The sequence below is a fragment of the Cygnus olor genome, chromosome 16, assembly GCF_009769625.2.
Source record: "Cygnus olor isolate bCygOlo1 chromosome 16, bCygOlo1.pri.v2, whole genome shotgun sequence".
NCBI lineage: Eukaryota > Metazoa > Chordata > Aves > Anseriformes > Anatidae > Cygnus > Cygnus olor.
The window spans coordinates 1,842,792-1,870,187 of NC_049184.1; the positions used below are offsets into that span (position 1 = coordinate 1,842,792).

Genomic DNA, 27,396 nt, shown 5'->3' on the forward strand with positions numbered 1-27,396 from the left:
AATCCCAACCCCAAGAGGCGCACAGCACCCTGCATGGCTGTGCACCGAATCTGAGGCACATCGGATGGAAAAAGCCCCCCAAAACACCCGGAGCCATACAGAGAAGTTGTACTCACTCCAGTGACCGCCGACCCCTTACCCGGGATGCCAAGAAGCCCTCTCATACATGAGCTACACTTTTTTTTTTTTTTTTTTGTGAGGTCTGTTTGTATTTAATTATCAAATTGCAAAGTATTTACAACAACATTAGAGTTTCAAAGCATCTCCGTCCCCCACCACCCACAAAGCTGGACATTTTCAGGTTTTTCCAAAGTTTTATTATTATCCAAAAAAAAAAAAAAGCTAAATATTTTTACTTCGACACTGAAAAAGGCAGGTGGGGAGGAGGGGGAGCTGGGGAGAGAGAACCAGATCCACGTGTTCTCTGCATAGTCTCGTCTGGAGATCTTACAAAAATGCTATTAAAAAAAAAAATTACACCAGCAGAAAATACCTTGTACGGGGTCATTGGCCCATCGCATCCATGCCAAGGAGCATCGTGGGGTAGGGGGGATTCCCCTCTAAATTACTGGCTTTGAAAACAAATTGGCAGACCAGGAGGGTGATGGAGGGGAGGCTCTGAGCCTGCGTGGCCTTTGTTGAGGCCAGCCGCAGCAAGGACTGCAGGGACCCCAGGTCCCACCTAACACCCCGCACACGCGGTCAGATGGATGGACATGTAGACGGACACACAGACACACATCCCCAGCCCTGTGCCGTGCTCCTCCTGGGTTGTTTCACTGCCTTCTGCCATGAAAAGCCCCCAGCCTCTCCCTGTCGTCAAACCCCCGGGGCAGGGAAGAAAGCCCAGGGCGGTGCTGACGCTGCAGGGGCGTTATTGCTCCGCCGTGCCAGGGAATGAAACAACTGGGTTGGGAGCACCCCGGCCCTGCTGTTCTCTCACGAGAACCTGTCCGTGCTAAAGAAAACAAAAGGTCACGCGTTAACACGTGCATTCGCCTTCTCTCTCCCCAGCTCGTGGGTCCAATCCGCCTTCTGCACATTGATTTAGAGATTTAGGAGCCTTCTCCCGGGGCTGGGGATTCTGTGTCCCTCCCGTGGTTATGGCACAGGCTGCCCCTTGTAGCACTAAGGGGCTTCTCTGGGACCCATCAGCCAAATGGCCACGAGACCAGGAACTAGAAGACCTCAGGGCGTGACAGTCCCTGCACGAACGCAGACAGCAAAGGTGCTGGGGGAAGGAGAGGCTCCGAGTCCCAAGGTGGTTTTAAAAAAATCCATTAAAACAGTTGCTGTTCTCCAAGCCAAAGGCAGGATCTCTCTTTTTGTGCCACGTTTGAAGGCTTTACTATTAAAAAGGGGCCACCAAGCCAGAACTTGTTCAATAAATAAGATGCTGGGGAGCTGTGGGAGCGAGCGGGGGGCAGCGGCGGCTGTGCCCTGCTCCTGCGGAGGCAAGGGGCAGGAGCATCTCCCCCCGCTGCAGCGTGCGGCCCCAGCACCTTCCTCGCCTGGTTTTCCATGGGTGCTGGGCCACCGAGGCAGAGCCGCAGGAGCTGGTGGGTGCCACAAACCACCGCTGAGCTCCTGGATGAAATACCCAGGCTGAGAGCAGGCTGCAGGGGCGCACGCCCCGAGCATCCCTCTGCTGCACACCAGCGACCCAGCCCACCGGCATTTTTGGCACTGAGGGTGCTCAGGACAGGGGTGCTGACTGCTGCAGCCTCGCACGCCAGGACAGTGAGGGGTTCTGCTTAGGGACAAATGCAGACAGAGACATCGGCGTGATGGCAGGAGGAAAACAAAGCCACATGCAACCTGGCCGGCTGGTGGGGGGCACGTGGGGGCTATGTACAAGGTGGGCGCCAGGGCTGTGCACGGCACCAGGGGTTCAGCCTGGTGGGGACAACGGGGGGGCAAAGCTGGGCACGGGTAAGCAGTGACCTCCGAAACACAGCCAAGGGCTTGGGGAGCGAGCCAGTGAGCCTGCAGACATCTGCGTGGCACAACGCTCCCCAGCAGCCCAGCCCCAGGGGGTGGTGGCAGCAGGAGTGGGGAAGGCAGCTAGAAACGTACCAGTGGACAACCGCGTTGCAAAAAACGAGTATTGCCCCCAAAATGCTCCCACAGCCCGAGTGGCCGCCTCTGTCGCGTGCCCCAGCCCCGTGGTCTCGATTTGGGGTTGGTGGCCAGGAGAGGCGCAGCGTTGGGTGGAGAAGCCCTGGGGGGGGCTGCAGGGGGCCAGGCGAGGGCTCCGTGGGGTCCCCCCCCCTCGATGCCGATCCCAGAAGCGACGAGGTGGTGCCCTGCGGGGGACAGGCACAGCTGGAAGACTCGACTGTGTGCCCAGGAGGTCCCACGGGACGGAGCGGGCAGCGGGGCCCCGAGCAGGGCCAGGTCCCACTCCCAGCGCGAGGACGGGCAGGCACTGGAGGAAGGAGCCTCAAGGCCAGCGTCCTGTTGGCACCACGGGCCTGTGGGATCGTGGGGCCTGGTGCCTCGCAACGTCTGCTCTCCAGCTGCATCCCAGTCCAAACCAGCGCTGGCATGTGCCTTCCCCACAGCAAAACGTCTCTGTGGACACCTTTGGGCAAACCAGAGCAAAACGGGTGGGCGAAGGGGTAGGGAAAGTCGTGGTGATTTTAAACTAGGGAGGGTGCAAGAAGCTGTGGCCACATGTCCGAGGCAGGAGGTGCTGTCCCCCAATTTCTCTGGGGAAAAAGCCTCCCAAAAGCCAAGCCTCTCGGGGGGGGCAGGGTGATGCCCCGCCAGCCCGCTGCCCCGCTTGCCCTCCTGAGCTGGTGCCAGCACCCTTGGGATCCTCTCGCCCCTTCGTTAATCAGGGGCCAGCAGTCTTAACGAGCGACGGGGCACCCGGCACCTCCCCTGGCCGCAACCAGAGGCGATGCCCCGTCCCGCTCCGGGGCTGTTCCGCAAAAACGGCCCCCTTGGCGGGGAGGCCAGCCCTCCACGCCCCGCGGCGAGGTCTCCGGTGCCAGGAGGAGCTCCAGGTCTATAGGTTCTCGCCGGGCTGGTACTGGGGCTCTGTCGAGGTGAAGTAGTCCTCCAGGAAGGCCTGCAAGTACTCGAAGGTGGGCCGCTCCTCGGGGTCCTTCCTCCAGCACTGGCACATGAGGTCGTGCAGTGATTCGGGGCACTCGGGCGGGCAGGGCATGCGGTAGCCCCGCTCCACCTGGTCCAGCACCTCCCTGTTCACCATCCCTGAGGAGAGAGGGGCCGTGGTGCTGAGCGGGGGCCGGGCCAGACCCCGCACCGTGCCCGCCCCACGGGGGGCGAGGGGCTCCGTGCCAGCTGGCGCCAGCTCTCACCTGGGTAGGGCACTCTGCCCTTGGTGGTCAGCTCGGTCAGGAGGATGCCGAAGGACCAGACATCCGACTTGATGGTAAACCTGCCGTACAGCGCTGCCTCGGGGGCCGTCCACTTGATGGGGAACTTGGCACCTGGGCGGGGAGGCAGGGTCAGGGGCTGCTCCCCTCCGGCGCAGCCCCCAGGCCCTCCGCACACAACGCGAGGCACCGCGGGACTGACCCAGGGGACACCACAGCACACCCTGTGGGGACTGGGGACCGTGACATGGCCACCGCCCGCGTCCCGACCGCACCTTGCCGGGCCGTGTACTCGTTGTCCTCGATGAGACGCGCCAGGCCGAAGTCGGCCACCTTGCACACCAGGTTCTCCCCCACGAGGATGTTGGCCGCCCGGAGGTCTCGGTGAACGTAGTTCATCCTCTCCACGTAGGCCATGCCGGATGCGATCTGCGGGGCAGGGCATGGGGACTGAGGCTCACGGGGGGGACACAAAGGCCCCCCGAGGGGGGACGGCTCTGCAGCCGGGCCGACCCAGCTGACGGGAGCTGGGACGCGGGACTGGGAGGGGAACCACGAACCCACCTGAGCTGCCATATCCACGAGCTGCGGCAGCCGCAGGTACTTGCCCATCTCTCCCTTCAGGAAGTCCAAGAGGCTCCCTGCGAGGAAGACAGCGGTCAGCATCCTTTGGCAGAGCAGAGCCACCCCCCCGGGCCAGCCGGTGTCCCTCCCGTGCTCACCTTTGCTCATGTACTCGGTGACGATGTAAATGGGCTCCTCCGAAACCACGGCGTAGAGCTGAACCAGCTTCTCATGCCGGAGCTTCTTCATCACCTGGGCTTCCTGCAGGAAGGCCTCCGGGGACATGGTGCCGGGTTTCAGCGTCTTTATTGCCACTCTGGTGGTGCCGTTCCAGGTCCCTGGAGCACAGGACACATTTATGGGGCCGTGTCTTCTGCCTGCTCCCCCCAACCGGGAGATGGGGCGAGGACACTGCGCTGGGGACACGGGGCCGAAGCGGTCCTTACCCATCCAGACCTCTCCGAAGCAGCCCTGCCCCAGCTTGACCTCGAGCCGCAGCGATTCCCGGGGGATTTCCCACGCGTCCTTGGCGAGCCCTTGGGTCTGGGGCTTGGACGTGGGGCAGACGGTGGTCAGACGGTGGCACAGGCCATCGGCATGTTCTAGCGGGGGACAACGTGCGGGTGATGCTCTGGCATTCAGGCACGCGATGCCTTCCTTGCAAAACACCTCGGGGACCCGTACCCAGACCCTTTCCCCTTTCTAAAACCCAAGCTGTGTTTTTCACCGGGATGCCCCCATCCTGGTTTGGGGACCCCCACGCCAGTGCTGGCTTCCAGCAGCCGCTCCCTGCAGCAGAGGCACATCCATGTTGGAAAAGACCTTCAGGACCACCAAGTCCGACCGTCCCATCACTAAACCACGTCCCTTAGAGCCACATCCACGCATCCCTTAAATACCTCCGGGGATGGGAACGCCACCACCTCCCTGGGCAGCCTGTTCCAAAGCCTGACCACCCCCTACACGAAGAGATTCCTCCCAACACCCAACCTAAACCTCCCCTGGCACAGGCACAGCGCTCTGGGCATCACCCAGACCCCTGGGATGTGGGGCAGGGGGGTCTCGCCATGCGCGGGATGGGGCAGAGCCGCGGCCCCGGGTACGCACTGGAGTAGTAGGCCACCAGCTGCTGCAGGCTGCCGAACTGCGTGCGAGAGGTGATGTAGAAGCCGCCGCTGTCCAGCTTGCGGATCTTGTAGTGCTTCACGTTGAGCCCCTTGGCATTGTCGAAGTCGGAGACCGAGAGGCAGTAGGCACCTGCGGGCAAAACCCAGCAGCTCAGGGGCTGCGCGGGCATCGGATCCCCATGGGGGGAGCAGGATGGTGCACGCAGACTGCCGGTTTTACCCCAAAAAGCCCCTCTTATCTGTCATTTACAACTGGTGCAACAGCCAAGAGGCACCACGAGGTGCAGGGATGAATGCAGCAATAAAGGGGCAGGGACATGGGGGAACGATGGGGCCGCAAGGAGCAAAAGGGAAGGTTCACGCTGCTGCCTGCATGAGCTGTTTCCACTGGAATAAAGCAAATAGCACCACGTTCAAAGCACCAAGGCAGAAAAAAACATCAAGGAGCTTTTCCCAAAGGTGCATTTGGAGCCAGACTAAAGCACGTTTCCAGGTAAGAAACGGCATCCTCGGCCAGCCAAACTCTGGAGATCAAACTCGCACAATCGGGAAGCACAAAACTAGGACCAAGAATCATTAGACCTGAAAGGAGGACCTAAAAATTCATCATTGACTTTGTCTGGTTGCTCACAAGCAAGAATTTGACATTATGCAGGTGGTAGGAAAAAAAAAAAAAAACACAAAAAAAAGTATTTGTGGAACAAAAACAAAAAAAGAACAAAAACAGAAAAAATCCAGGGAGAGGAAGTGCTGCTGGTTCCATTCCAAAGTGTTTTGGAAGCCCGTGGGTACATGGGTGAGCAAACCATTAGGGCCGGGGTGGGTAAAAACAGGACATCTCTGCCTCCAGCTTGGATGCCAGGAGAAGAATGTGGCAGAAAGGGGACAAAAAGGAAAAAAGAAAAAAAAAAAAAAAGCAAAGCAAAGCAGCAGCTGGGTGCTGCACAGGGAGTAAACCCCGGAGGCACAAATCCTGACGGCAGATGCTGAGCACAGAGGGGACAGCACCAGGCTCCCACGCTGCACTGAACGGAAACACCTCAGGCTGAGAGGTGACCGCAGTTTCCCACGGCACAGAAATGTCACCAGCGATTTCACGGCACGCTGGCACCCGCTCCCTGGGGACCAGCACCGGGGGAACAGAGCGCAGGATGCTCTCCGTGCCGCAGGGGCTCCGTTTGGTGACCGTGAGCCTCATCCCCTGCCCGCAGGGTGAGGCTCCTCTTCCTCCTGCCCATCTAAGCCAGGGGAGCAGGGAGCGTGGCCCAGTGCTGAAGGACCCACACGGATGCTCCCGTGGGTCCCCAGGTGCTCAGGGTGGCGTGGCCGTTCCCAGCGCCGTGACCCATTTTCCGCAGAGGAAGGAGGGGAGGAGGGAGGCTGGGGCCGGCACGAAGCACAGCAGGGTGGGCACCCCGTGTCCCCGCGGCTGGGGCTCACCTTTCGTGGTCTCACTCTCCCGCACCAGAAAGGTCCCCCGGGGGTTTTCGGGGTTGAGGAGCAGCCGCTCGGACTCCCGGCGAGTGATCTTCCCGAAATACCACCTGCGGGAGGGAAGCCACAGGCTCAGCACGGTGCGACCGCGCGCCCCTTGGATTTGCGAGCAGCCATCCTGCGCCGCCGACCGTGGGCACCGCTCAGCACCTGGGCTCCAAAAGCCTCCCCAGAGGAGGGGCAGCCCTTGGGGCACCCCCAGCTCTTGCCGGGGGTGGGATTCCCCCACCGTGGGCTGTGCCACCGGGTGGGGACAGTCTGCGGAGACGCACGTGGATTGGAAACCAAACCAAACCAAACCACACCAAACCAAAAAAAAAGCCCCAAGAAATACAACAGAGGCCCCTGCAGGTTTTGCCCAGGAGGAGAGGGACAGGAGAGAGGGAAAAGCGCTCGGTGGGTGGTGTTTTTTTTTTTTTTGTTATTGCTTTTTTTTTTTTAATTAAAAAAACTGTCTAAAAGATAGCAATTACTCTTCAGCCTGGATGGAGTCTGAGGGCGCGACATAGTTACTGGGGATGTAGCCCGTCTGTCCTGTAGTGAGGGAATGAGCCAGCCACCAGTCACCTTCCCTGCAAGAGAACCAAAACACACTCAGTGTGAAGCCAAAAAGCCCCCAAGCCCCCCTGGGCCGTGCCCTCTCCTACCTCCGGGCAGCATCCCCGTGTCCCTAGAGGCATGGGACGAGCAAGCAGAGCCCAGCCCGGGGGGGGACAGCAGCGAGCAGCACCCGCACCCAGCCCCACAGCAGGACCCTGGCACACAGAAAGACCCCCCGGAGACCCCAGGGCACGGGGCAGGAGGGTGGCAGCAGAGCCCAACCTGCCCAAAATCAGCCCTGGGAGTGCTGCTGGCATGGGGGTGCCCTGCTGCCACCCCAGGACAAGCAGCATCTCCACGGTGCCAGGGTCACCCATGTGCATGTGGGATGCTGTGAAATGAGGGGTCTCCTGGCTGGAAAAAAGGCTGGAGAGCCAAAATACCTTTGGAGCCATCCGAATTTGAGCCGGGTCTGGCTGGAGATGAGACGCAATGGAAACCCCAGCGAGCAGGTAAGCGGGGAGCAACAGGCAAAGGGGGAGGGAGGGGAAATGGGGAAAAAAGCGACAGAATGGCAGTGATTAAATAAAGTGCCAGAAAAAAACAAAAGAAGGCAGAATTTGTTAAACACAGGCTACTCAAGGCAACAAAAGGGATCAAATAAATAAGGAATGGAGCAGGCTGGAACAGAGTGAGGTGTTCTTTAGGCTCCTGCAGTGCCCTCGGGCCGGATCCAGCGGGCACGGGGCAGCCGGGCTTGGTGCTGGGCACAGGGGTCCCTGCTGCAGGCCCGGGGGTCCCCCTGCAGCCTCTGCCGAGGGCTGATGGTGCTGGGGCTCAGCCGTGGTCCACAGCTCGCCGAGCATCTCCAAACCAGGCCCCCGGGGTGCTCCCAACCCCAGGCCGGGATGTGGCTGGAATTTGGGCGATGGGGGGAAAGCTGCCTGCAGGCAAAGCCCAGCCCCGGTGCTGCGGGGTGGGCTCTGCCCCGCTCTTCCCTGTGGCACACGTGTCCCAGGGCTGGCCCCAAGCAGCCGGGGCCGAGAGGAGGTGGCCCCAGGAAGGTCTCGAGGTGCTGGCAGGGTGCAGGAGCCTTCGCCCGCTGCGCTCTGCCGTCCTCCCCCTCATAACCCCACACCTGACCGGGACGGGAAGGACAATAAATGGATAAAAACAAAAGGGCCCTGGAAGGCAGCTTCCCCTTCCAGGCAGACAGCAGGGGGTTCCTCACAGGACATCCACGCTCTCATCCGTCACAGACAGGCACCTCATTTACCCCGACCGCCCACGAGGCAGGGCTAGGGGAAAATGGCGGATCTGTGCGAGCAGCCTGGCGAGGACGGGCCGGGTGGCTGCAGGGCGCAGGGCGTCCTCCGCACCGCTGCCCCAAAAATACACCGAGAACCTCGACTGCTGCAGGCACGGACCCTGTGAGCCTGAATCCTCCGATCCTGACCCCGGGGAGTTCAGCCCCCCCGCCCCGACCCCTGCACACCTCCACCTCGCCCCAGCCCTGCGTGCCCACGGCACGGGGCGTGCTGTCCCCTCGCTCCTCGATGCAGGGGGCACGGAGCTGCTGCCCTCCACCTTCCCCGGGGAGGCCGGGACGGGGTCGGGGGCTGCTCTGGCTCCTTTCCCACGGGGCCGGAGCAAACATCTGCCTGAGAAGCGCCCAGATTTCGGCTCGGGGCTTTATTCCAGCTCGGGCTGAAAGGCTGCAATCTGGGAATTCGGCAAAAGCAAACTATTCCAAAAATGTCTCAGCGGAAGGAAAAAAAAAAAAAAACAATCACCATCATCAAAACAAAGCATTTCAACAATTCCCTGCACAGTTTTAACCAAAATACCCCGTTACACCCCCGCTGTCTGCTAGCTGACTGGGAGGGGGCCTTCTTTCGGTGATGGGGTGAGCGGATTTGGCCCTCAGGGAGGCCGAGGGTCACTGCTGGGGCTTTGCAGGACGCAGGAGCAGGGAGGGGAGCGATGGGCTGCAAACCCAGCCCCAGTACAGCAGCCACCAGGCAGCAAAACCACCCTCTCACAGCCACGCCGAGCAGCGTGGTGCTGCCTGGGGCGGATTTCTCCAGCACTTGGCTCCTTTCCGATGTCTCAACCACAGCAGACACCGCTGGGGTCGGGGGCTGGGTGCTGCACCCTCGACTCCTGGTGGTCTGCATCGCCAGCACAGCCCTCGCGCCCCCTGGGATGTCACCAAGCATATGGCATGTGGACCCTTCCCTCTGACCAAGCCTTTGACCGACAGCAGCAGAAGAGGGGGGGGAAAAAAGAAGTACAGACCCCTCCTAGGTGATTTAATACATAAAGAAAAACCCCGTGTATGTGGGCTGATCCAGACCCCGTGAGGGGCAGAGCTGGCTTCGCCACAGCACGAAGCGGAGCACGAGCCCGGGGCTAGCTCCCTGCTGGGGCTGGGAAGCGGAGGAGCACCAAACACCCCAAATTGGGGCTTTTTGTGCACCACTGAAGCCCTCCATGCAGCACATCCCAGGCTTCATGGACTGAGCGAATCCCCATCAATAAACGATGAGTGTGGGAAGGAGGAGACCAAGGACCGAACTGAAAACCTATCTGTGTGGCACTGCTGGATCCCCGCGGGACAGGAGCGCTGCCTGCGGGACAGCCCCTCATCCTTCTCCCTTTGCGGGGCTGGCTTTGGTCCCCAGGTTTCAAGGCGGCAGCAGCGGGGACAGCGAGCTGAGCGCGCTGCGCATCAGGACCGAGCACGCAGCAGCTTTAGGAAGTGTGCCAGTCCCTGGAGCGACTCACAGAAAATAAAAAAATAAATTAAAAAATGCAAAAATAAATGCAAAAGGAAAAAAAAAAAGACCAGGAAGGAGCAGAAACCCAAACGAAACAGGACTGATGAGGGGTGCCGGACGCAGACAAGGGGTGCAGGCCCAGCTCAGACCTCCCTGGTGCAGAGCCGCCGGCACGGAGGGGGCTCCACACGCTGCCCCGCTCGCCCAGGGAGGACAAACGTGGCCGGGCACGGCCCCCCCCGGCAGCCTCTGCTCCCTCCTGCTCCCACCCGCCGCAGGCAGCCTTTCACCAGGGCAGGTCGGCAGCAGCAGTAGCAGCACCAACCCGCGATACACACCTGACGTCCACTTTCCTCCTAACGAAAGCGTGGCGGGCAGGAGAGAAGAAAAACAGTCAAGAGGGAAGCTGAGATCACAGGCACCGCGTAAGCATGAGAAAAGCATCTGGGGAGTGGAGGGGATGAGTCCAGGCAGACGAGAGGCAGCCGAGCGCTGACGGGGACAGGGGGCAGGCAGGGACGTGACCCCGAGCTGGGGACTGGCTATGGGACGAGGAGGTGGCTTGGTGGCAAGGCTGCAAGGCAGCGGTGCCCAGCAGAGGGGCCAGGAGGACGGGGGAGCATCGAGCATCACCCAAGCGATGGCCTCTAATGCCAATGTCCTCGGACATGTCACTGCTTCCACACACGGCTCTGAAATGCCCCTTGGTGTGTCCCCGGGGATAGCTGGCCTGCCCGAGGCTGGGCTCGGTGACCCCTTTGGAGCCCTCTCGAGGGGGTGAAGCTCTCGGGGGCTTGGCCACAGGGGCACAGGGACACTCACGTGTTGTTGACAATTTGGAGGCGTTCTCCTTTCTTGAAGGACAGGTCCGTTTCGGTCCGGGACTCGTAGTCATAGAGGGCCACGAAGGTGGTGACTCCACCTGTGACAGGGACCGCTCAGGATGAGCGCCGCCACCCCACGGCACGGCACCGGGGGACCCTCCTGTCCCACCATCCTCCCACCACCAGGCAAAACACCTCTGCCAACCTAGCCCAAAAAAAAACTCCTTCCAGAGGAGAGGACCCCACCACCACCAGGAGGAGCTGGAACCAAACCCAGCGAGACCCAACCGCCAGCACCCGAGGGACCCGGGGCCGCACTGACCGGCCAGCGCCCCGGAGCGCTGCGGCGACGTGACGGTGTCGGAGGTGTTGAAGCCTCCGAAGAGCTTGGATTCGGCAGCCATGGTCCCGAAGGAGCGGCTGGGGGTGCGATGGGCGTCGGGGGCAGCCGTCTTGCTGGGTGTCTGTGAGGCCGGGTAGCCCCCGTGGTGGGCGCTGTCGGCCGGCTCCAGGCTGCGCCGGCGCTGGCTGGGGTCTTTTGGCTTGCTCTTGCTGCTCCCCATGGTCCCGGGCTGGAGGAGGCAAAACATGCAGAGGACTTTTATTTGTTATCATCGTCATCATTAAGCTGCTTCCCAGGGGTTTTGCAAGATGCCTGCCCTCTAGGAAATGAAACAAAACCCCCAGAGGCTTTTCAAGCACCAGCTGCCAGGAAGCCCGGCCCTCCTGCCCCTGCCCCGGGACGGCATCGCTGCCCCCTTACACCCACGCTGCCCCCAGATGAGGCGGGTGGGGAGATGGGATAACAGCACAGCCACCAACCCCACCGAGGAATGCCAGGGCCAGCCCTCCTCAAAGGAAAAGGCTCCTGGACACCGGGGCGAGCAGCAGCACGAGCCCCAGGGCCACCTGCACGCTGCCGACACATCGGGGATGCTGCGGGGCCACGTCTCTGCTCGGTGCCTCCGGGTGCAGCCCCACACCACACAGAAACAGAGGGGACAGCTGGGTGGCAGAGCCACCGCAACGTGTGGTCACCGCTCGTCAAAAGCTCATCAAAAAAAAAAAAAGCTTGCCAAATCTCCTGGTGCCCCAAAGCCCCTCCTGCACAGCAGGGCAGCCTATAGGGCCGTGCTTCCTCACGCACAAGGGGTTTCTATCAGGGCATGGATGGGAGAAAACAGGACCCAGACAAACGTTCACAGGACAGGATTCCTCCAACAGAGAAACTCGGAGGATCCGCAGCTGCACCGCTCTCCTTCCTCAGGAAGGGGATTTAGGTGCTGAGGACGGTCCTGTGCAGCCCAAAGCCTGAAGCAAACCAAGCCCTCGGAAACAAGGAGCAGAAGTTTGGGTCGGGAGCGGTGTAAGGCAGTCAGCGGCTAAGGACCAAGGGATCTCTGCTTTATATATAGTCCTGCCTTCCCTTCCACTTAAGATCCTGCTCTATAAATACCTCCAAGGTAATGATATAAATGAAGGAAGGGAATTATTCGCAGTCTCCCAAGATGGCAGGATACACAGCAGTGTCCTGCAGCTATGGAAGGAAATATTTAGGCTAGAGCACGCAGGCAGGATGGAAAAGGGAGGTGGAGAAACCTCTCTACAAGGAAAAACCAAGCAGGTGAGGAGCAGAGGAGGCAGCCGGCGCCTGCGGGGCACGGAGCAGAGGGCGAGCGGGCTGCAGCTGCATGCCAGGCTTTGCCCCACAGAAGATTTTCCAAGCCAGAGCTGGGGCTGCTCCCTCCTCCAGCTCCCTCCCCATGGTCAGAGCTTGGTTTGACCGTCAGGGCTCGTTTTCCAAGAGACCTGGCTTCAAGCAGGGCCTCAGCCCACGCTTTGGGGATTTGGGAGCAGAGCGGGACGGGAAGGTCAGATACAAACCCCGTGCTTGCAAATCGTCACCGCTGGCAGACTGGCAGTGGAGAAGAGGAGAGAGGCTGCCCCATAAATAAATGTGCTGCTTAAATCAGGAGATGCTTGAGCAGAGTTGCAGGGGAAAGCCGGTCTTTAGAAATAAAGAAGCAAAGCCCCCTCCCATACCAAGAGCCAACCCCTCCCTGCTCTCCTCCCTCTGCTCACCTCCGTGCGGGGCTCGGGCACCCGCTGGCACTCCCAGGGCCCTGTGGGCTGCCCGGGGACGGCAGGGCTGTGACCACGGGGCTCGTGACAGCCCACGCGCCTCTGAGCAAGGCGTGCCGCTGCTCACAGCTTCCCCTGGCCATGGCACTTCCCCCAGCAGGGATGCAGCAGGGACACAACTGGGACACGGCCGGGACGGGTAGCGGACGGAGCCGCGGCCCCCGAGCGCACCCATGGGGGTGGCTGTGGGGACTGGGGGGCGCTCCTGGCCCCCAGCACGCTCCAGCGACACTGCTGGGCAGCAGGGTTAAGCAATCGGGTTGCAAAAAGCTGCCCACCGCTCGCGGCCATTCCCCACCTGCGGGTACCGTGCCCAGTACTGGTGTGCGCAGCGCCGCGGGCGTCCTCGCAGCCGCACGCCCCAGCACCCAGCCGGTCGGTCCCGCACGGCACGGCCGGTGCTTGGTGCTTGCCCGCTCCTTCCTTTTTTTCACACCCTCCTCGCCCCAAGGTGACGGTGCCGTGCTGGGGGCTCAGCACCGCTCCTGTCCTCAGCCGGGCAGGATTTGGGCAGGGCTTCCCCCCAAGGTGCAGGCGGCGGGCTGGAGCGCAGCCAGCGTTCCTCGCGCTCGCCTCCGACGGATTGGAGGCGGCAGCTCTCCTGCGGACAGGATTAGCACCCCAGGCACGTCGCAGCCTGCAGGGACTCCTCTCCTTTCCTCTCTCCGGGGGCTCGGCGCCACTGACAAATTGCGAACCACCGCGGTGCTGAGCTGCGAGGTTTCAGCTCCGGTCCCTGCAGGACCGGCTCCTGGGGGCACCAGGAGATGGGGAGACCCTCCCCGTGGCGATTCCTTACCTGCGTTTTCCAGCTACAGCCTGGCCGTGGGGTTGTGGGGGGCTGCCAGTGGACTCAGCTCAGCTCCTGCAGCGGACAGAGGGATGTTAGTGGCCCTGTCCCCGCTGCCTCGCGCCACCACCGCGGGCTGCTGCGCCCACCCTCCTCCTCCTCCTCGCCACCCGCCCACCTCGGCGGGTCCCCCCAGCGCGGGGCAGCCAGCTCGCACCCGCCCGCTCTGCTCTCTCATGTGTGAAGAGGGGACGATTCTCTGCTCCACTTCATCGCGCCCACCCGGCGAAGGGCGAGGAGGCAGCGGGGGCAGCCCCGGGCGATTTACGGCGGCGAGAGGGCAGCAGGGACACGTGGCTCCCAGGGCACCCCAACCCGCTGCGGGGTTTTTTGGTTGTTCCCCAAAGGAGGAGAAGCAAAGTCAGCACCACGGGGCGCTTCCAGACCCATTGCTCCGTCTCGGATGGCTGGGACCGGCCGCAGGGGCACTGGGCCACCAAACGGGGACCTTGTCCCTGGGGACATGAGTGGCCCTCCCCGCCCCCAACAGCACAGACAAACCACGGCGTGAAGCGCACACAAAGTCTCGGAGCACCTCACGCTGCTCAAGCCCTGACTCAGCAAGAAAAGCGTGTTTTAACCAAAATTTTCAAAAGGCACAGATTCTTATTACAAGCGTGGGTGCCGAGGGGAAGTGCAAAACGTGCTATTTTCTGGCAGCAGCAGCCCAGGGCAGAGCTTTGGGTCAGAACCAGAGCAAGGAAGGGCTCCACGCAGCCGGGGGCTCTTGGACGCCCTCCCCACGCGCAAAACACGCAGGGGTCAGCTGCAAGGCAGCCCCCGCGGCACCCCCAGATGGGCCACGGCCCCCAGCAGAGGGATGCTGCCGTGCCAAAAAGCCAGAGCCCAGGCTTCCCTTCACCTCCAGGGACACCGCACACCGCAGATGGGTGCTGACGGAGCAGGCACCAAGCTTTTCCCCATGCCACCAGCTAACCCTGCCGCGCACCGCCCAGCCACAGCCTCCCGCCTTCATGCAGGAGCCCCGGGTGTCAGCAGCATCGCAGCACGCAGCTCCACGGCAGCTGCTCCGGGCTCCTTATGCTCCAAATTTGCAGCACGAGGCACAAACCCGCACAGGAGCTGCAGCACCCCGTGTCCCCCCCACCGGCCGGGCGCCGTGCCGAGGATGTGCCACGCTGCGGGTTTATTTTGCTCCCCTTCCCTTCCCCCCCCCGCCGCCAGTAAGTTTTGTGGCTATTTTTAGTGCATTTGATGAGGGTAACGAGCAGCAGCTGATTGACAGCCCTTTACGACTTGAATGGTTTGTAATTTGTGCTTGACTAATATTCGCCGCCAATAATTGCACAGCGGGATGGGAGGTGGGGGAAGCTGCAGTCTCAACTCCAGGCTGCAGCACATATGAATAAGGCTGCGATGCGCACGCACGTGGCGTCCCCACCGCCCCGCGCCGTGTCCCCACCGCGCCGCCGTGTGTCCCCAAGCACAGCCATGTTCCCACAGTGGCCCCATGGGAGCATCCCTTGGGCGGCGAGGCGCTCTGCCCCGCAGCAGGCATGGCACCCCGCCCGGATCCCCAAAGGGATGCTCAGCACTGAGTTCTGCACACGGGGTCTTCCCGGCCCCCCGTTCACCCCCCCCCACAAGCAGCAGCAGGGCTTGGCCGAGCCGCGCAGCCCTGCCCAGGAGAGCCCCAGCAGGAGGGCACCGCCACGCTCCCCCCTCCAGAAGCAATTAAACGAAGCGTGCTGAGCTGCACCGCTCAGCTCGGATCCCATCGTGGCACGCAGCAGCGGCTTCCCCGTCCTCTCGTGCCGGGGGCAGCAGAGCCCCCGCGCAGCACAGCCGGGGCTGGGAACACCGCCTGACCTGCCCGACACCCCCAGCCCTCTGATACCGACATCCGCGGGGTTTTGCTCCCCCCCCCTAAAAAAATTAAACGGCAAGGTGGGACGTGAGAAAGGGCTGGCTCCTCCGCCCTACCTCGCAGGGACGCTCTCGGAGAAGCAGCACCGGGGGGAAGCGGCTGCTCGGGGGCCAACGCGTCTCCTCCAGCCAGGCTGCTTGCTGCTGCACCCGGATGGCTCAAGGATACAATGGAAGTTGTAAAAGCCACGCTGATAGCAGGCTTGGCGACGCAGGGGGAAGCGATCTTTTTTTTTTTTTTTTTTTTTCCCAAAGACACTAACAAAAGACACTGATTGGGAGCAGACAAAACACAGAAATACCACGTTTGCTGGCTTCTGTGTAGCAGGAGCAGAAACCTTGGGAAATTCTGCGACACGCTGGGGCCCCGAGCCAGACAGGGAGCCTTGGGGAGGGAGAAATCTCTGGCAAAACAGGCTCTGTCCTTGGGGCTGCTGAAGAGCCGGGTGGGTGCCGAGCAGACCAGGACACGGTGCTCCAAGCACGGGGATACCACGCCGGGCAGGGACATCTGCACAGTGACCCCCCCCAGGCTTTAACGCCCTCCCTAAATAGGTGTTGCTTTCCTTCCCTGCAGCGTGGTTGCAGGCAGACCTCTGCCAGCCCTGCCTGTGAGAGCTTCGCATTAAGCACGACCTGAATCCCGGCTCGCACACACCAAAATCAGAGCCATCACCGCCAGTACAGCTGGGGGGCGGCGGGCAGGGGGCCACCAGCAGCCCCAGGCAGGTTTCCCCTCACGCCCGCCCGCTTCAGCGCCTCGCAGAGCCCCCGCGAGATGAATAACCGCACCTGTCTGCTGCCAGACTGAAAAATGAAGCGTGCAGGACGGCAGGGACGCCGCGCGAGACAAAGCCGCCTCGTGGTGCAGCGCCGAGCCCACCGGGGGCGAGCAGAACCAGAGGGAAGGAGCGAAAAGCCAGGGACACGGCCCCAAGCCCACCCCACGCCCCTTGCCCACGCCAGGAGCAGGGACGGGTTCACGCACGGCACACAAAAATCGCCTGCTGGGTGTGCCACAGGGCAGTGGGACCCGTGGCTGGAGGCGGCCGACGAGCCGCCATGAGCACGGCCAGGGTGCACCCAGGTAGCCCCAGCGGTGCGCGCCCCCGTGCCCATCCTCCAGCAGCCCCCTCCCCGATTTTGGCAGGAGACACGGCCCCAGACACGCACACGCAGCTGCTGCCCCCAAATGGGGGACTCGGTGCCAGGGATGACCCCCGAAGTTTTGCTTCCTCCCGCGGCAGAGGTGGTGCCAGAGCCTCGCCAGCCCGGCCGTGAGCGGTGGCAGTGGGACGGAGGGGCTGGGGACAAATCCTGGGCCACGGACACCTTGTAGGGCACCACGATGGCAGCAAGGCACGCGGCTGGGGGCCAGCAAACGGCAGCGCAGCCCCAGGTGCACCCGGGAACGCCTCGCTGCCCTGCCCGGAGCTCGAGGCCCCGGCACAGCAGCACATCTCTGATGAGTCCCACGTGCTGGTGAAAAAAGGGGGGCTGCTCCCCCAGCCTGCAAAGCAGCCTCGGTGCTGCAGAGAGCAAACTGCCGCCCGATGCGAGGAGCGGCCCCTCCCTTACCACCCTGTCAGCTCCCGTTAAATTTAGAGCTATCTTAATTAAAGCTGCAGAGCCCAACCTAGCAGGGGCCAGCGGGTCGTGACAGGGCGAAGGATAATTAAATCAGCCATACAAATTCACCCCCCTTCCACGCACGGGGGAGAGTCACGTTCGGGAGCAATTTGGGAACGTGTCAAAACACGAGTTAGAGACCAGACCAAAGCCCCGAGAGGCACAAAGCAGGTGCTGGATGTTTATCTGGCCAAGAAACTCAGAAACATAAAAAAAAAAAAACAGAGAGAGAGGCGTGCAGGGAGGCAGGAACAGCCCGCGCCGCCCCCCACCATTGCGGGGCCGCACGCTGCCCGGCGCAGCGGCGGGGCCAGCCCTTGACAGTCATTTTTTTGTTTGTTTTTTTTGTTTTTTTTTTTCGAGGCGATGGGAAGCAAGTTACCCAGGCAGGCAGGGTTTCACAGGATGGCTCCGCACACACCAGCAGCAGCTGGGGCCACACACAGCCCAGTGCCCCCCAGTGCCCCCCAGAGCACCCCAAAGCCAGGCGAGGGCAGGGAAACCCTGACAGCGGGCACCCTGCAAGCTCAATCTTGCTTAAGGCGCGCAAGAAAAAATCACAAGGCTGACCTCCCAAACTCACTGCCAGCTCCCCAGGGCGAGCAGGGTGCCAGCACCTCGTGCTTTCTGGTGTTTTAAGCCTTTTGCTGCCCCAAGGGCTCCTCCCCAGCAAGGGCAGAAAAGTGGCTTTCCGTAAAGAAAAGCGGGATCTGGGCGTAATCCCAGCGCGGCAGCACCTCGGGCGGGGTTAGGAGGCACGCAGGGGATTTCTGTGATGGGAGAGAGATGGACACCACCTGCAGCAGACCCGGGCACGACAGAGCCACGTCTCCAAAGCTTCAAACCAGGCAACAAGTCCGGCCCCGGGGCTAAGAGCTGAGGCCACCACTGACCTGGAGCCAGGAAGGTGCCAGCCCGGGTTCCAGGGCTCCCACAGCTCCACCAGCCCCGTGCCCGTGTCCCAGAGGAGGTCCCAGGGTTCGGGGCACTGTTAGGAAGTGTTTGGGGTCAGGGAAGAAGCAAAAGTGAGCCGGAGGCTCACGGAGCCCCCGCATGAGTGCTTCTGGAGAGCATTTGGACACTTCGACGGGAGCACCTCGCCCCCAGCCAACAGACGTGTCCTCCACCCCCTCTGCCACGCAAGGGTGCCCTGGCAATCAAAGACAAGAAATTTTTCACCCCAAGGCCAGCCCGGCACAGGGACGGGTCCCGGCGAGGCGGTGGGATGTCCCCGGGGAGATGCTCCAAGCCTGGCATGGCCCCGGGTCGCCTCCCGGTGCCTCCCAGCCCAACTCACCCCGCGCCTCCAGGATCCCCGTCGGGGCACGAGCCAGAAGCAGCGATTGCCAAACCAGCTCCAAGAAATGCTTTCCAAAGCCCTTGGCGTGCGTTCACCTGCAGCGTGCTTCTCCCAGACAGGTGATGAGGGCACCCTTCTCCTCCTGCCAAGGCCGGGAGAAGCGGAGGGAATGCTCCAAAGTGCACCGAACGCCTGCGGGGCCGGGCAGCATTGACGGGGAGCCGGGACCAGCACCAGGACTGACGGAGCCACGGGGCAAATCTTCCCAAAACCGCCCTCCAAAGAGACCCCCAGAACGCACCTTGTCAGTACCAGCCCCAGGGCATGCCCCCAGCCCCCGGGGCTCCCCACCAGCTCCCATTTCCTGCAGCCCCCCCAAATGCACGTCGTTCCCATCCTCCCCCCGAGCCCCCCCCCGGGGAAGAGGGGTTGGGCGGCAGCGGGGTGACCCAGGCTGGCCTCTGGAGGAGGAGCGCGAGGCCTGGGAGCTCAGTTCCCCATTCCTGCCTCCCAGCTGCCGGCTCCAGGACGGCTGCAGAAAACGGAGCTCGCTTCTGCTTTCTGCCAGGAGAGAGCCTGGGGCTCCCCAGGGACACCCAGCGCCCAGCCCGGCTGCTGGGGAAGGGGCAGGCCGGCAGCGAACGGCACGGATCGGGCCCAAAGGGCGCTGCCTACCCGCGGGTGCCACGGCTCAGGGGATGTCACACCGGGCAGCACCTCTGCCATTGCGTGGCCGACGGAGCCGGGCGCCCCAGGCTGAGGATGGCAGCTGGGCCGGGCGGTGAATCCTCCGGGCTGGGGGAGGAGGAAGGGGCACGGAGCACGTGGGAGACGGAAAAGCTCCGGATCCGAGCAAGTTGCAACCACCCCGGCCACGCTGGCGTCACCGCCAAAACATTTCCCCGCTGAGCAGAACCAGCCTGGCCAGTCCGGCCGGCAGCGGAGCTCCCCGGGCCCCCCCAAGCCCCCGGGGGCCGCAGCACAGGGCGCACAGCCCCCTGCCCCATGCAGCCCCTGCGGGACCCCGGCGGCACAAAACGCTCCGAGGTGGACCAAGAAGCGAAACAGCGGCTGCTAAAACAGGAAAAGGGCTGGGAGGTGTCCGCAGGGTCCCCAGCTGTCCCGTGGGGTGGGGAGGGCATCGCCTCTCCTCGCCGCTGCCCCGCTCCTGGATGGGGACGGAGCTGCCCCTGGGGATGCGGCAGGACACGGCCGGCACCGCAAAGGGAAGGAGAAGGGCCGAGGGTCTTCCAACCCCGCTTTGCAGCAGTCTGCGCTTGACACAACCCTGATTGTTTTCACATGAGTACCAAGGAGCCCGCACAGCAAATTTATGCTGATTGTGGGCTTGTTTTCCAGGCTACCTGGGGATCCTGGGGCAGCTGCTGAGCACAGGCTGCGTGCTCCAGGGAACCTCGGGGCCACCAGCCCCGATGCAGGCATGCGCAGGGGGCTGTGGGTGAGGGCTGGGCGATGCAGCTGCCAAGGCAGGGTCAGCCCCCCGGGATGCTCGCGTTACCCCTGCCTTCGCCTCGACCTGTGTGGATGGGGCTGGGAGCAGCTGCTGTGGCAGTGGGCACAGCCTGGGAGCACAGCTCTACTCTCAGCACCACCACGCTCTGCCCCGAGACGTGCCCGGGGAGCCTGGACCTCTCTGGTAGGGACAGCAGTCCCCACGGCCACTCTGATCTCTGGCACCATTTGTCACTAAGACGAAGTGACCACCTTTGGGGGCACCAGAGGAAGCTCAGCACAGCTACCGGAGGAGTCTCAGGGGGTGAGCTGAGATCGGCCGGACCCACATGGCGTTTCCGTGCCTAAAACCCCCGTGCTGGGTTCCCCAGGTGTGCCCCAGCCGCTCCCGGGGTGAGCGGGATGCTCGGAGCCAGCCGCGAGGTGCAGCCCAGCCGGTGCTCGCCGCAAACAGCCCCAGCAGATGCAAAACAAAGGAAAACGCTGAGCTGGTGTCTTTCATCCTGCCGCTCTGGGAGGGGAGAGCCAGGCTCCGTGCACGTCCCAGCCCCGCACCGCTCACTTGGGTGCCCAGAGCCCGGCTGGGTGCTGGGCGAGTGGCAGGGACCAGCCCAGAGCTGCCGGCGCGGGACGAGCAGCGGGCACACGGGCACCTTCTGCCCTCCCGTGGCACGTCTCCCACCCGTGCTCGTGTCGCTCATCCCACCCAGGGCTGCCGAGCGCCCCTCTCCTCCCGATGGCAGAGCCCGCGGGGCAGGGCCGAGCGGTACCTCCTGCTTTCCATCGCCTCCGGTCCCCGGCAGCTTGGACACAGTGCGGCCAGAGCACAGCACGAGAACCCCCCGAGCCCTGCGGCCGTCACCACCGCCAACAGGGCGAGAAGGGCTCACAGAAGCTGCAGCACGCACGGACGTGTGCACACACAGGGGCAGGTCTCGGCGGTGCCTGCGCTGCTCCCGGCGCCCTGAGCCCGTCTCCCCCACGGGCTTTCAAACCCAGCAGTGATCTGGGAGCACGACACCGACCCTCACCGCAGGGCCTTTTGGGGCCCCACACGTGTCCTCCCCACCCCGCGCCCCGACCGCCACCAGCGCTGGTGGGATTTGGGTTTTCCCGTCCGATCTGGCCCACCCTTGGCACAGCAGGCACTCACCCCGGGCAGCAGCCCAGCCGCCGCTCAGCGTCCCCGACTTGTGAGGACGTGGCCTCCCGTCCCCTGGCCTCTCGTCCTGCCGTGGTGGCAGGGCTCAGCCCCACGCTGAGCTTCCCGAGCCTCCCTGGGCCGCTGGGGCTCCCCTTATCTCACGCTGGAGGCAGCCGGGGAAAGGAAAGGGCACGGCAGAGCAGGGAGTGACTCCGAAAGCTGTTGTGTTTGCTTTTTTTTTCCATGTTTTGTTTCATTTTGGGGAAGTTCCCCGCCGCACGGCTCCGCCCCAGGAGCATCCAGACCCCAGAAGGCGCAGCCCGAGCCTGCGGCTGCGGGGACACGGAGCTGGGGAGGGAGAAGCCAAGCACAAAACCAGCTGAGCTGGGGAGGGAAGCCCTTAAAAGTCCCACCCGGGAGGCTGCTGGCGGGGAAGCAGCAGCACTCCACGTGCATAAGGTCGCATTTGCCCTGGGTGAGCGCAGCTGGGTCTGGATGGGGAAACTGAGGCACGCGGGTGGGGAAGCAAGGTGGAGCAGTGAAACTCGGGCAGCGCTGCAGCCCCCAGCTTCTGCTGAGCAGGCTGCGAGGGGGGAAACTTTTAGGATGTGGCTGCTCAGACACACAGCAGCCCACAGGCACGGGGAGCTGCTGGGGCCGGGCGAGGTCGCTGCGCCCAGGGCTACGCGGCACCAACCCCGGTGCCATCCCCCCGGCATGGCTTAGCCCCGGCTGAGCGGAGACCGCCCAGCTCAGCCCACCCAAGGCTGCCCTGCCGTCCCCTCCCGCCTCAGGACCCCAAACCCTGCCCTTCCCAAGAGCTCCCTGCCCCCGAGCCGGGGCACCCGTGTCCATGGGGACCCCGTGTGGGAGGAGGGCACGAGGCTGAGCTGAGCCCGGCTGCCCCGTGGCGGCGAGGCAAAGGCGAGATTTCTCCTCCCTTTCCCAGGGCTTCACACGGGCGTTTCGGTGCCTTGTGGCAGCACCGAGGGCAAGTGACACAAGTGTCCCCAAGTCACACGCAGGGGGAGGCGCTGACCCAGCAGGACCAGCTCGCTGCTCGTCCCTGCAGAGCCCTCGGCGCGCCCGTGCCGCCACCTCGGGCAGCCCTGCTGTGCCCCAGCCCGGGGACAGGCATGGCAAGACGGCTGTCGCCAAGCCGGCGATGGCACCAGGGTGACAGCAGGGGTTTGGTGACGGGGAGAGGCAGGGGATGGGCACAGAGCACAGGCTCACGAGACCACACTGCTGCTGAAAGCTGCGCTTCCTCATTTTCCTCTCTCAAAATCCTCTCCCCCACGCAGCCAAGCACCGAGGCAAGCCTGCTGACCTTCGGGTTTCACTACGGATATTTCGGCTGCTTCACCGCATCTCCACACAACACCAAGATAGCTTGGAGCTGCAGGGCTCGGGCAGGCTTCTGTAGGGTCTGAAGCAAAACCTCCACCCGGATCCCCCTTCCCCAGGGTTTCTCCTCCTTGCTCCGCGCACCGCTCTCATCCCCTCTGTGACCCAAGGGTCCCTTTGCTGGTTTTCGGGCGCTGCCTCCACAGGTGCCCCCCGTGCCCTGCAGCAGCCCCAGCAGCCCCCAGTGCGTCCCAAGCGCTCCCCAGCTCGGCGCCCGGGGAGGCGGAGGGCAGCGAGGAGATACGTAGCCTCGAGGGAAGTCGGTGCGAGACGCAGATTTACAGGTCCTGGTTCCTGGCCCACGTTCAAACCACATTCATTCCCAAAATCTGTTTTGGCGCTTTCTTTTCCAAGCCGTGCACGGCAGAGGCATGTGCAAAGCGGCGCCGCTTCCCTCGCGCCCAGCGCCGCCGGGGGCCTCGCACCAAGGCCGTCCGTGCCAAAACAGGACCCAGGCACACCTGAGCTGTGACGCAGCCCACACGGGTCCAGCTGTGCTCAGCCAAACACTTCCCCCTGTGTTTTCCTCCCTCCCGACTGGACCACAGGGTGGACAATCTCATGGCTCACTGCCAGTTTAAAACATCAAGGACCAAAATCATTACTTTCCCCCTCCCCCCCCGCCCCGAGGCACGCACGTTTCTGCTCCCGGACGGAGGCTCTGGCACAACGCGAGCCCCGGGGGGAACAGCTCCGAGTGCCCCCAAGTCAGAGGAGGCGGAAAGCAGAAGGACGTTGGAATGGAAACGGTGACAATCCGTGCTCCAGTCACACAGACGGCACGGCCAGGAGGGTAATTTCCATGCAAAGAGGTTGGAGCTGGTTGGTGAGCACCACGCCACGGGGAGCCTGCCCGTGCCAGGCACACACGCGCTGCTCCGGCGGGGCTTCGAGGGCTTGTGGCTGAGAGGCGAAGTGCTGAGGAAGTGAGGTCAGACGGGAAATTGTTCCAGGAGATAAAGGAACAAGTTAGAAGCCGAGCAGCAGAATAGGCAGCACAGGAAACAATAGTGCTTCAGATAGCCCGGCGCGCTTACCCCTGCGAGGCCAAGTGGGCAGCGCTTTGTGGAAGCGATGCTCTCGTGCTCTTCCCCCCTGAACACGCCGGGAGGAAGCGGGGGCTGTTGCTTCAGCCGGGCTTGCTCCAGCTGTTCCTGTCAAGGCGTTACACGCACTCGCTGGTTGCTATAAGGAGTGGCCAAGTCCTCCCTGCCCCACCAAATACCAATTTCGTCCGTGTGAGCGGCTTCACGAGCCAGGCACAGCCCCGGCTTGGGGCGTGCAGGAGAGGCAGGGGTCCCTGGGGTCACAGGAGCCACCAGCTCCATCCTCCCTCTGCTCCCTCCTTGCCTCCATGAGCCCAGAGAAACGGTGCTGCTTGCCCCGGGGCAGCCCGCCCTCGGGAGCGCCGATGTCCCCTCCGTGCCACCACGGAGCTTCCTGTCCCCGCAGCAAAGCCTCTGCGCCTCTCGGCCACCGCGAGCTTCAGCTCCTTCCCCTTCCCAGCCCTCGCTGCCTCCCCGCCGCACCGGGGTGATCTGCCTTCACGTGGGACAAAGTCATTAAAGGGCAGAGATACCGTTAGGGCTTCTCCATCACACTACGAGGCCACTAAAGACCCAGACAGAGAACAGCGGACTTCCCTTCACTGCCGCGTCAGCCCAAGAATAACCCCATCCCCATAAATAACCCTGTCCCCATAAATAACCCCGTCCCCAAAATCCTCGGGCTGGGTTTTGGCGAAGCTCCCGAGCACGAGGCGCCTGGACGAGCCCCTGCCCTGCTGCTCCCGGGTCAAAGCCTGGCCCTGGGAGCCAGCCTGCGAGCTTCCAAGCAGAGGTGCCCTTCTGTGAAAAGCCAGCACCGACTGGCTAATGATTAGAGACGCGGCTCCCCGGGGAGCGAGCGGGCAGCCTCATCTCGGAGGCACCGAATAGCCGAGGTCTGTCCAGGGGCCAGGTCCTGAGCTGGCCCAGGGTGGCACAGAACAACTGGTGACAGCACGGGGAGCAGCGCAGGATCGGTCTCCCCACCTGCAGAAGTGCTGGGAGCAGCCCCGCAGCGGGAACATCAGAAATATCAGAACGTCAGAGAGGACGCCGCTCTCAAGTGCAACGTTGGCGACGTCCCCCCGTGCGTCCCCAGCGCACCTCCCTGGGGACTGGTGGTGACATTTCGGTGCCGCACGGGAGCCCAGGCACGCGTTGAGGTGCTGATGGGGTTCCCCGGGACAAACGGCCTCCAGCCCCAAAGGCCGGACCTCGGGGGAGGTGGCCGTGGCTCGGTCCCACGCCCGCGCGCTAGTCACCGGTGGGAACGCCTCGCATGGTGGGCGCACGGTGGGCGCCTCATCGGGTGGGAGAGGAGGGACAAAACCCTCCAGCTTCCTGCCTGCCGCACACCTCCTCCTCCTGGGGGGAGCACCAGCCTGGGAGGAGGGAAAAAAAATAAATAAACCAAGCCTTTTGTTGCCACCCTCGTGCAGCTCGGCTGGCATCCGGCACTGCTGGAGGCGCGCTGTCCCGTCCCCGGGATGCGAGCACCGTACCCCGGCCCCGAAGGCCACCGGGCGGTGGGACCTGTCCTGGGGACCCCCCTGCACCGAGCGGCCGCACCACATCCCCTTCCCTTGCGTCGTGTCCGGAACAACCCGCGACAGCCCCGTGGCCCTACGTCCTCTGGGGTGGCCACAGCAACGTACCAACACCCTGTGGGAACGGCATCCCGAGCCCCTAGGGCGGCGCAGGGAGGGGACCGGAATGGGGACCGAGGTCACCGCCCGGCTCCAGAGGGGGACTGAGCACGTTGGATGCTGCGGATCCCCCCGGTGGGTTTCGCAGCTCTCCGAGGCGACGCTCCACACCAGACGGGGTCGGCACCCCGATGCGCCACCACGGCGAGAGGAGCCCAGCCCGGCCCCACTTTGGCTCCACCGAACCCCGCGCTGCTTTCCCGGGGCTGCGACGGGGACGGTGGGGACGCGCCAGCGCGGTGGCTCGCAGCCACGCGTGGCGACCGTGTCGCCTGGGTGGCCGTGGGGGAACTCGGCGGCTGGATAAAGCCCTTGGAGGGGCGACCCGGGGCGCCGCAGCCTCCCACCGGGCTGCTGCTGTCCCCCAGCCCCGGCGATGGGAGCAGCATCGCCCCGGCCGGACACGGCCCCCCCCCGGGGCTGGACACGAGCCCCCCGAAATCACCGGTGAGCGAACCCTACGAGGGAAAGGGATCGGGAGACATCAAAGCAAGGAGCGGGGGGGCGATGAATATTTCGTGTCCTGGCCTACATTCGGCCCTGCTCTCCCCGCCCTGCGCTCCCGGGGGTCCCCCGCAGCCCCCGAGCACAACAAAGGGGAGCGCAGGCAGGCGGTGCCGCCCCGCCAGACCCCGCTGCACCCTCGGCACCCCCAGCCGGGCTCGGAGCCACCCCAAACCCCGACCCTCAGCATCCCCCGGCAGACCCCGACCCCCAAAAACCCCGCGCATCCTCCGCTGGACCCCCCCGACCCCACAGACCCCACAACCGGCCGGCGGGCACCGCCGCCCGGACCAAGCCCACCGCGAGCCGGGGACACCCCCAGCCGCTCGGGGCGGGGGGGGGGGGGGCTCCTCTCCAACCCTCCCGCACCCCATGGGGACCCCCCCACCCCGGGACCCCCCCCCGGGGCCCCAAACCGGCCGCCCCCCGCTCACCTCCCCCGTGCGCGCCCTCCGGGGCTCGATCGCGGCTTTGTCTCCGTGCCGGGGGCGCGGCCGCCGCACCCCCGAGCCGTGGCAGCCCCGGTGCCCCCCCCGCAGCCCCGAGCCGAGCCGAGCCGAGCCGAGCCGGGCCGGGCCGGGCCGGGCGCTCAGGGCTGCGCCGCCGGCAGCATCGCGCAGCGCCGCCGCTTCGCTCCCGCCCCTGCTTCCCCCCCACCCCTCCCCGCCACCTTCTCCGGGGTGTGTTTGGGGGGGGGGCAACCCACAGGGAGAGAAAAAAAAAAAAAAATAGGAATATGGCAGCAAACCGGAAACGGCTATAGAAAAAAAAAAAAAAGCAGCCCCTCCCCTGTATTTTTTTTTTTTTTTTTTTTTTTTTAAGGGAGAAGGCTCCGGGCAGCCGGGCTCCGCGGGGTGCGGAGCGGGGTGCGGAGCCGCCCCCGCCTGCGGCTTTAGGGGCGCGGCCGTGGGAGCCGCCTGGCCACGCGTGGGAGCCGCGGCCCCGGGGCTGGGGGGCTCGGGGCCGGGGGGGTTCAGGGTCAGGGGGTCCTGGGGGTCTCGGGGCCGAGAGGTCTCGGGCTGGGCGCAGCGCGGAGCTGGCGTGTGTTGGCGCTTACCTGGCAGCCGAAGGTGGCACCAGAAGAGAGCGGTGATTTTGGGGGGAGGTTAGAGCCAGGCCGTTGTCCGTTTTGGTGTATTGACCCAGAGCAAACGGCTGTTTGGTCACAGATTTTGTGCTTGGAGCCGAGACCGGGCACCTCCGTCCCCCAGCTGTCCCGGAAGGCTGCGATCCACCGGCCCCCGATCTCCAGGAGGAGGCAAAACCTCAGCGTAGGGGGACGTGGGGACAGAAGAACCACGGGCGGCGGGGAGGCCCTATGGGTACAGCGCGGGCTGGGCCGTGTCCCATGCCGTGACAAACACGAGTGGGGTTCAGCCATGTCACCCTGATGGCTGCCCCAGTGCTGCCCGACCAGCGGGGCGGCTGGCGGCCCCCCCACGTCCCCCATCAGCCATCCACGGCATCGCCGGGTGCTCCGCGAACCTCCGGGGTGAAGCAGCCCGCTCCTTAAGCCCTGCGTACCCGTTGACCTGTTTTACGAGGCCGCGGCAATCCACGGGCCACATTTCCACATCCACACTTCGTCCACCATCCCTGCCCATCCCAGTGACCCTCGCAGCCACCTGAGCG

The 27,396-nt window shown here is 63.8% G+C and overlaps 1 protein-coding gene across 6 annotated transcripts; it reads right to left on the reverse strand.

The window, feature by feature from the left end:
- Nucleotides 1–320: 320 nt before the first annotated feature.
- On the reverse strand, nt 321–26,389 carry SRC (SRC proto-oncogene, non-receptor tyrosine kinase). 6 transcript variants are annotated; one of them, XM_040576453.1, is made up of 13 exons: nt 26,199–26,385; nt 13,618–13,683; nt 10,999–11,248; nt 10,675–10,774; nt 7,006–7,104; nt 6,479–6,582; nt 5,019–5,168; nt 4,358–4,513; nt 4,070–4,249; nt 3,912–3,988; nt 3,623–3,776; nt 3,330–3,461; nt 321–3,222 (listed from the first exon to the last, which is right to left on the reverse strand). In XM_040576453.1, exons 3-13 carry the CDS (start codon nt 11,237–11,239, stop codon nt 3,014–3,016), a joined length of 1,602 nt encoding a protein of 533 aa, XP_040432387.1. In that variant the 5' UTR covers nt 11,240–11,248; nt 13,618–13,683; nt 26,199–26,385; the 3' UTR covers nt 321–3,013. The 6 variants fall into 6 exon arrangements, with proteins under 6 accessions (XP_040432387.1, XP_040432388.1, XP_040432384.1 ...); XM_040576454.1 differs by lacking the exon at nt 26,199–26,385 and adding an exon at nt 21,111–25,290; XM_040576450.1 differs by adding an exon at nt 15,613–15,826 and having other exon boundaries at nt 3,623–4,249; nt 26,199–26,388.
- Nucleotides 26,390–27,396: the final 1,007 nt, after the last annotated feature.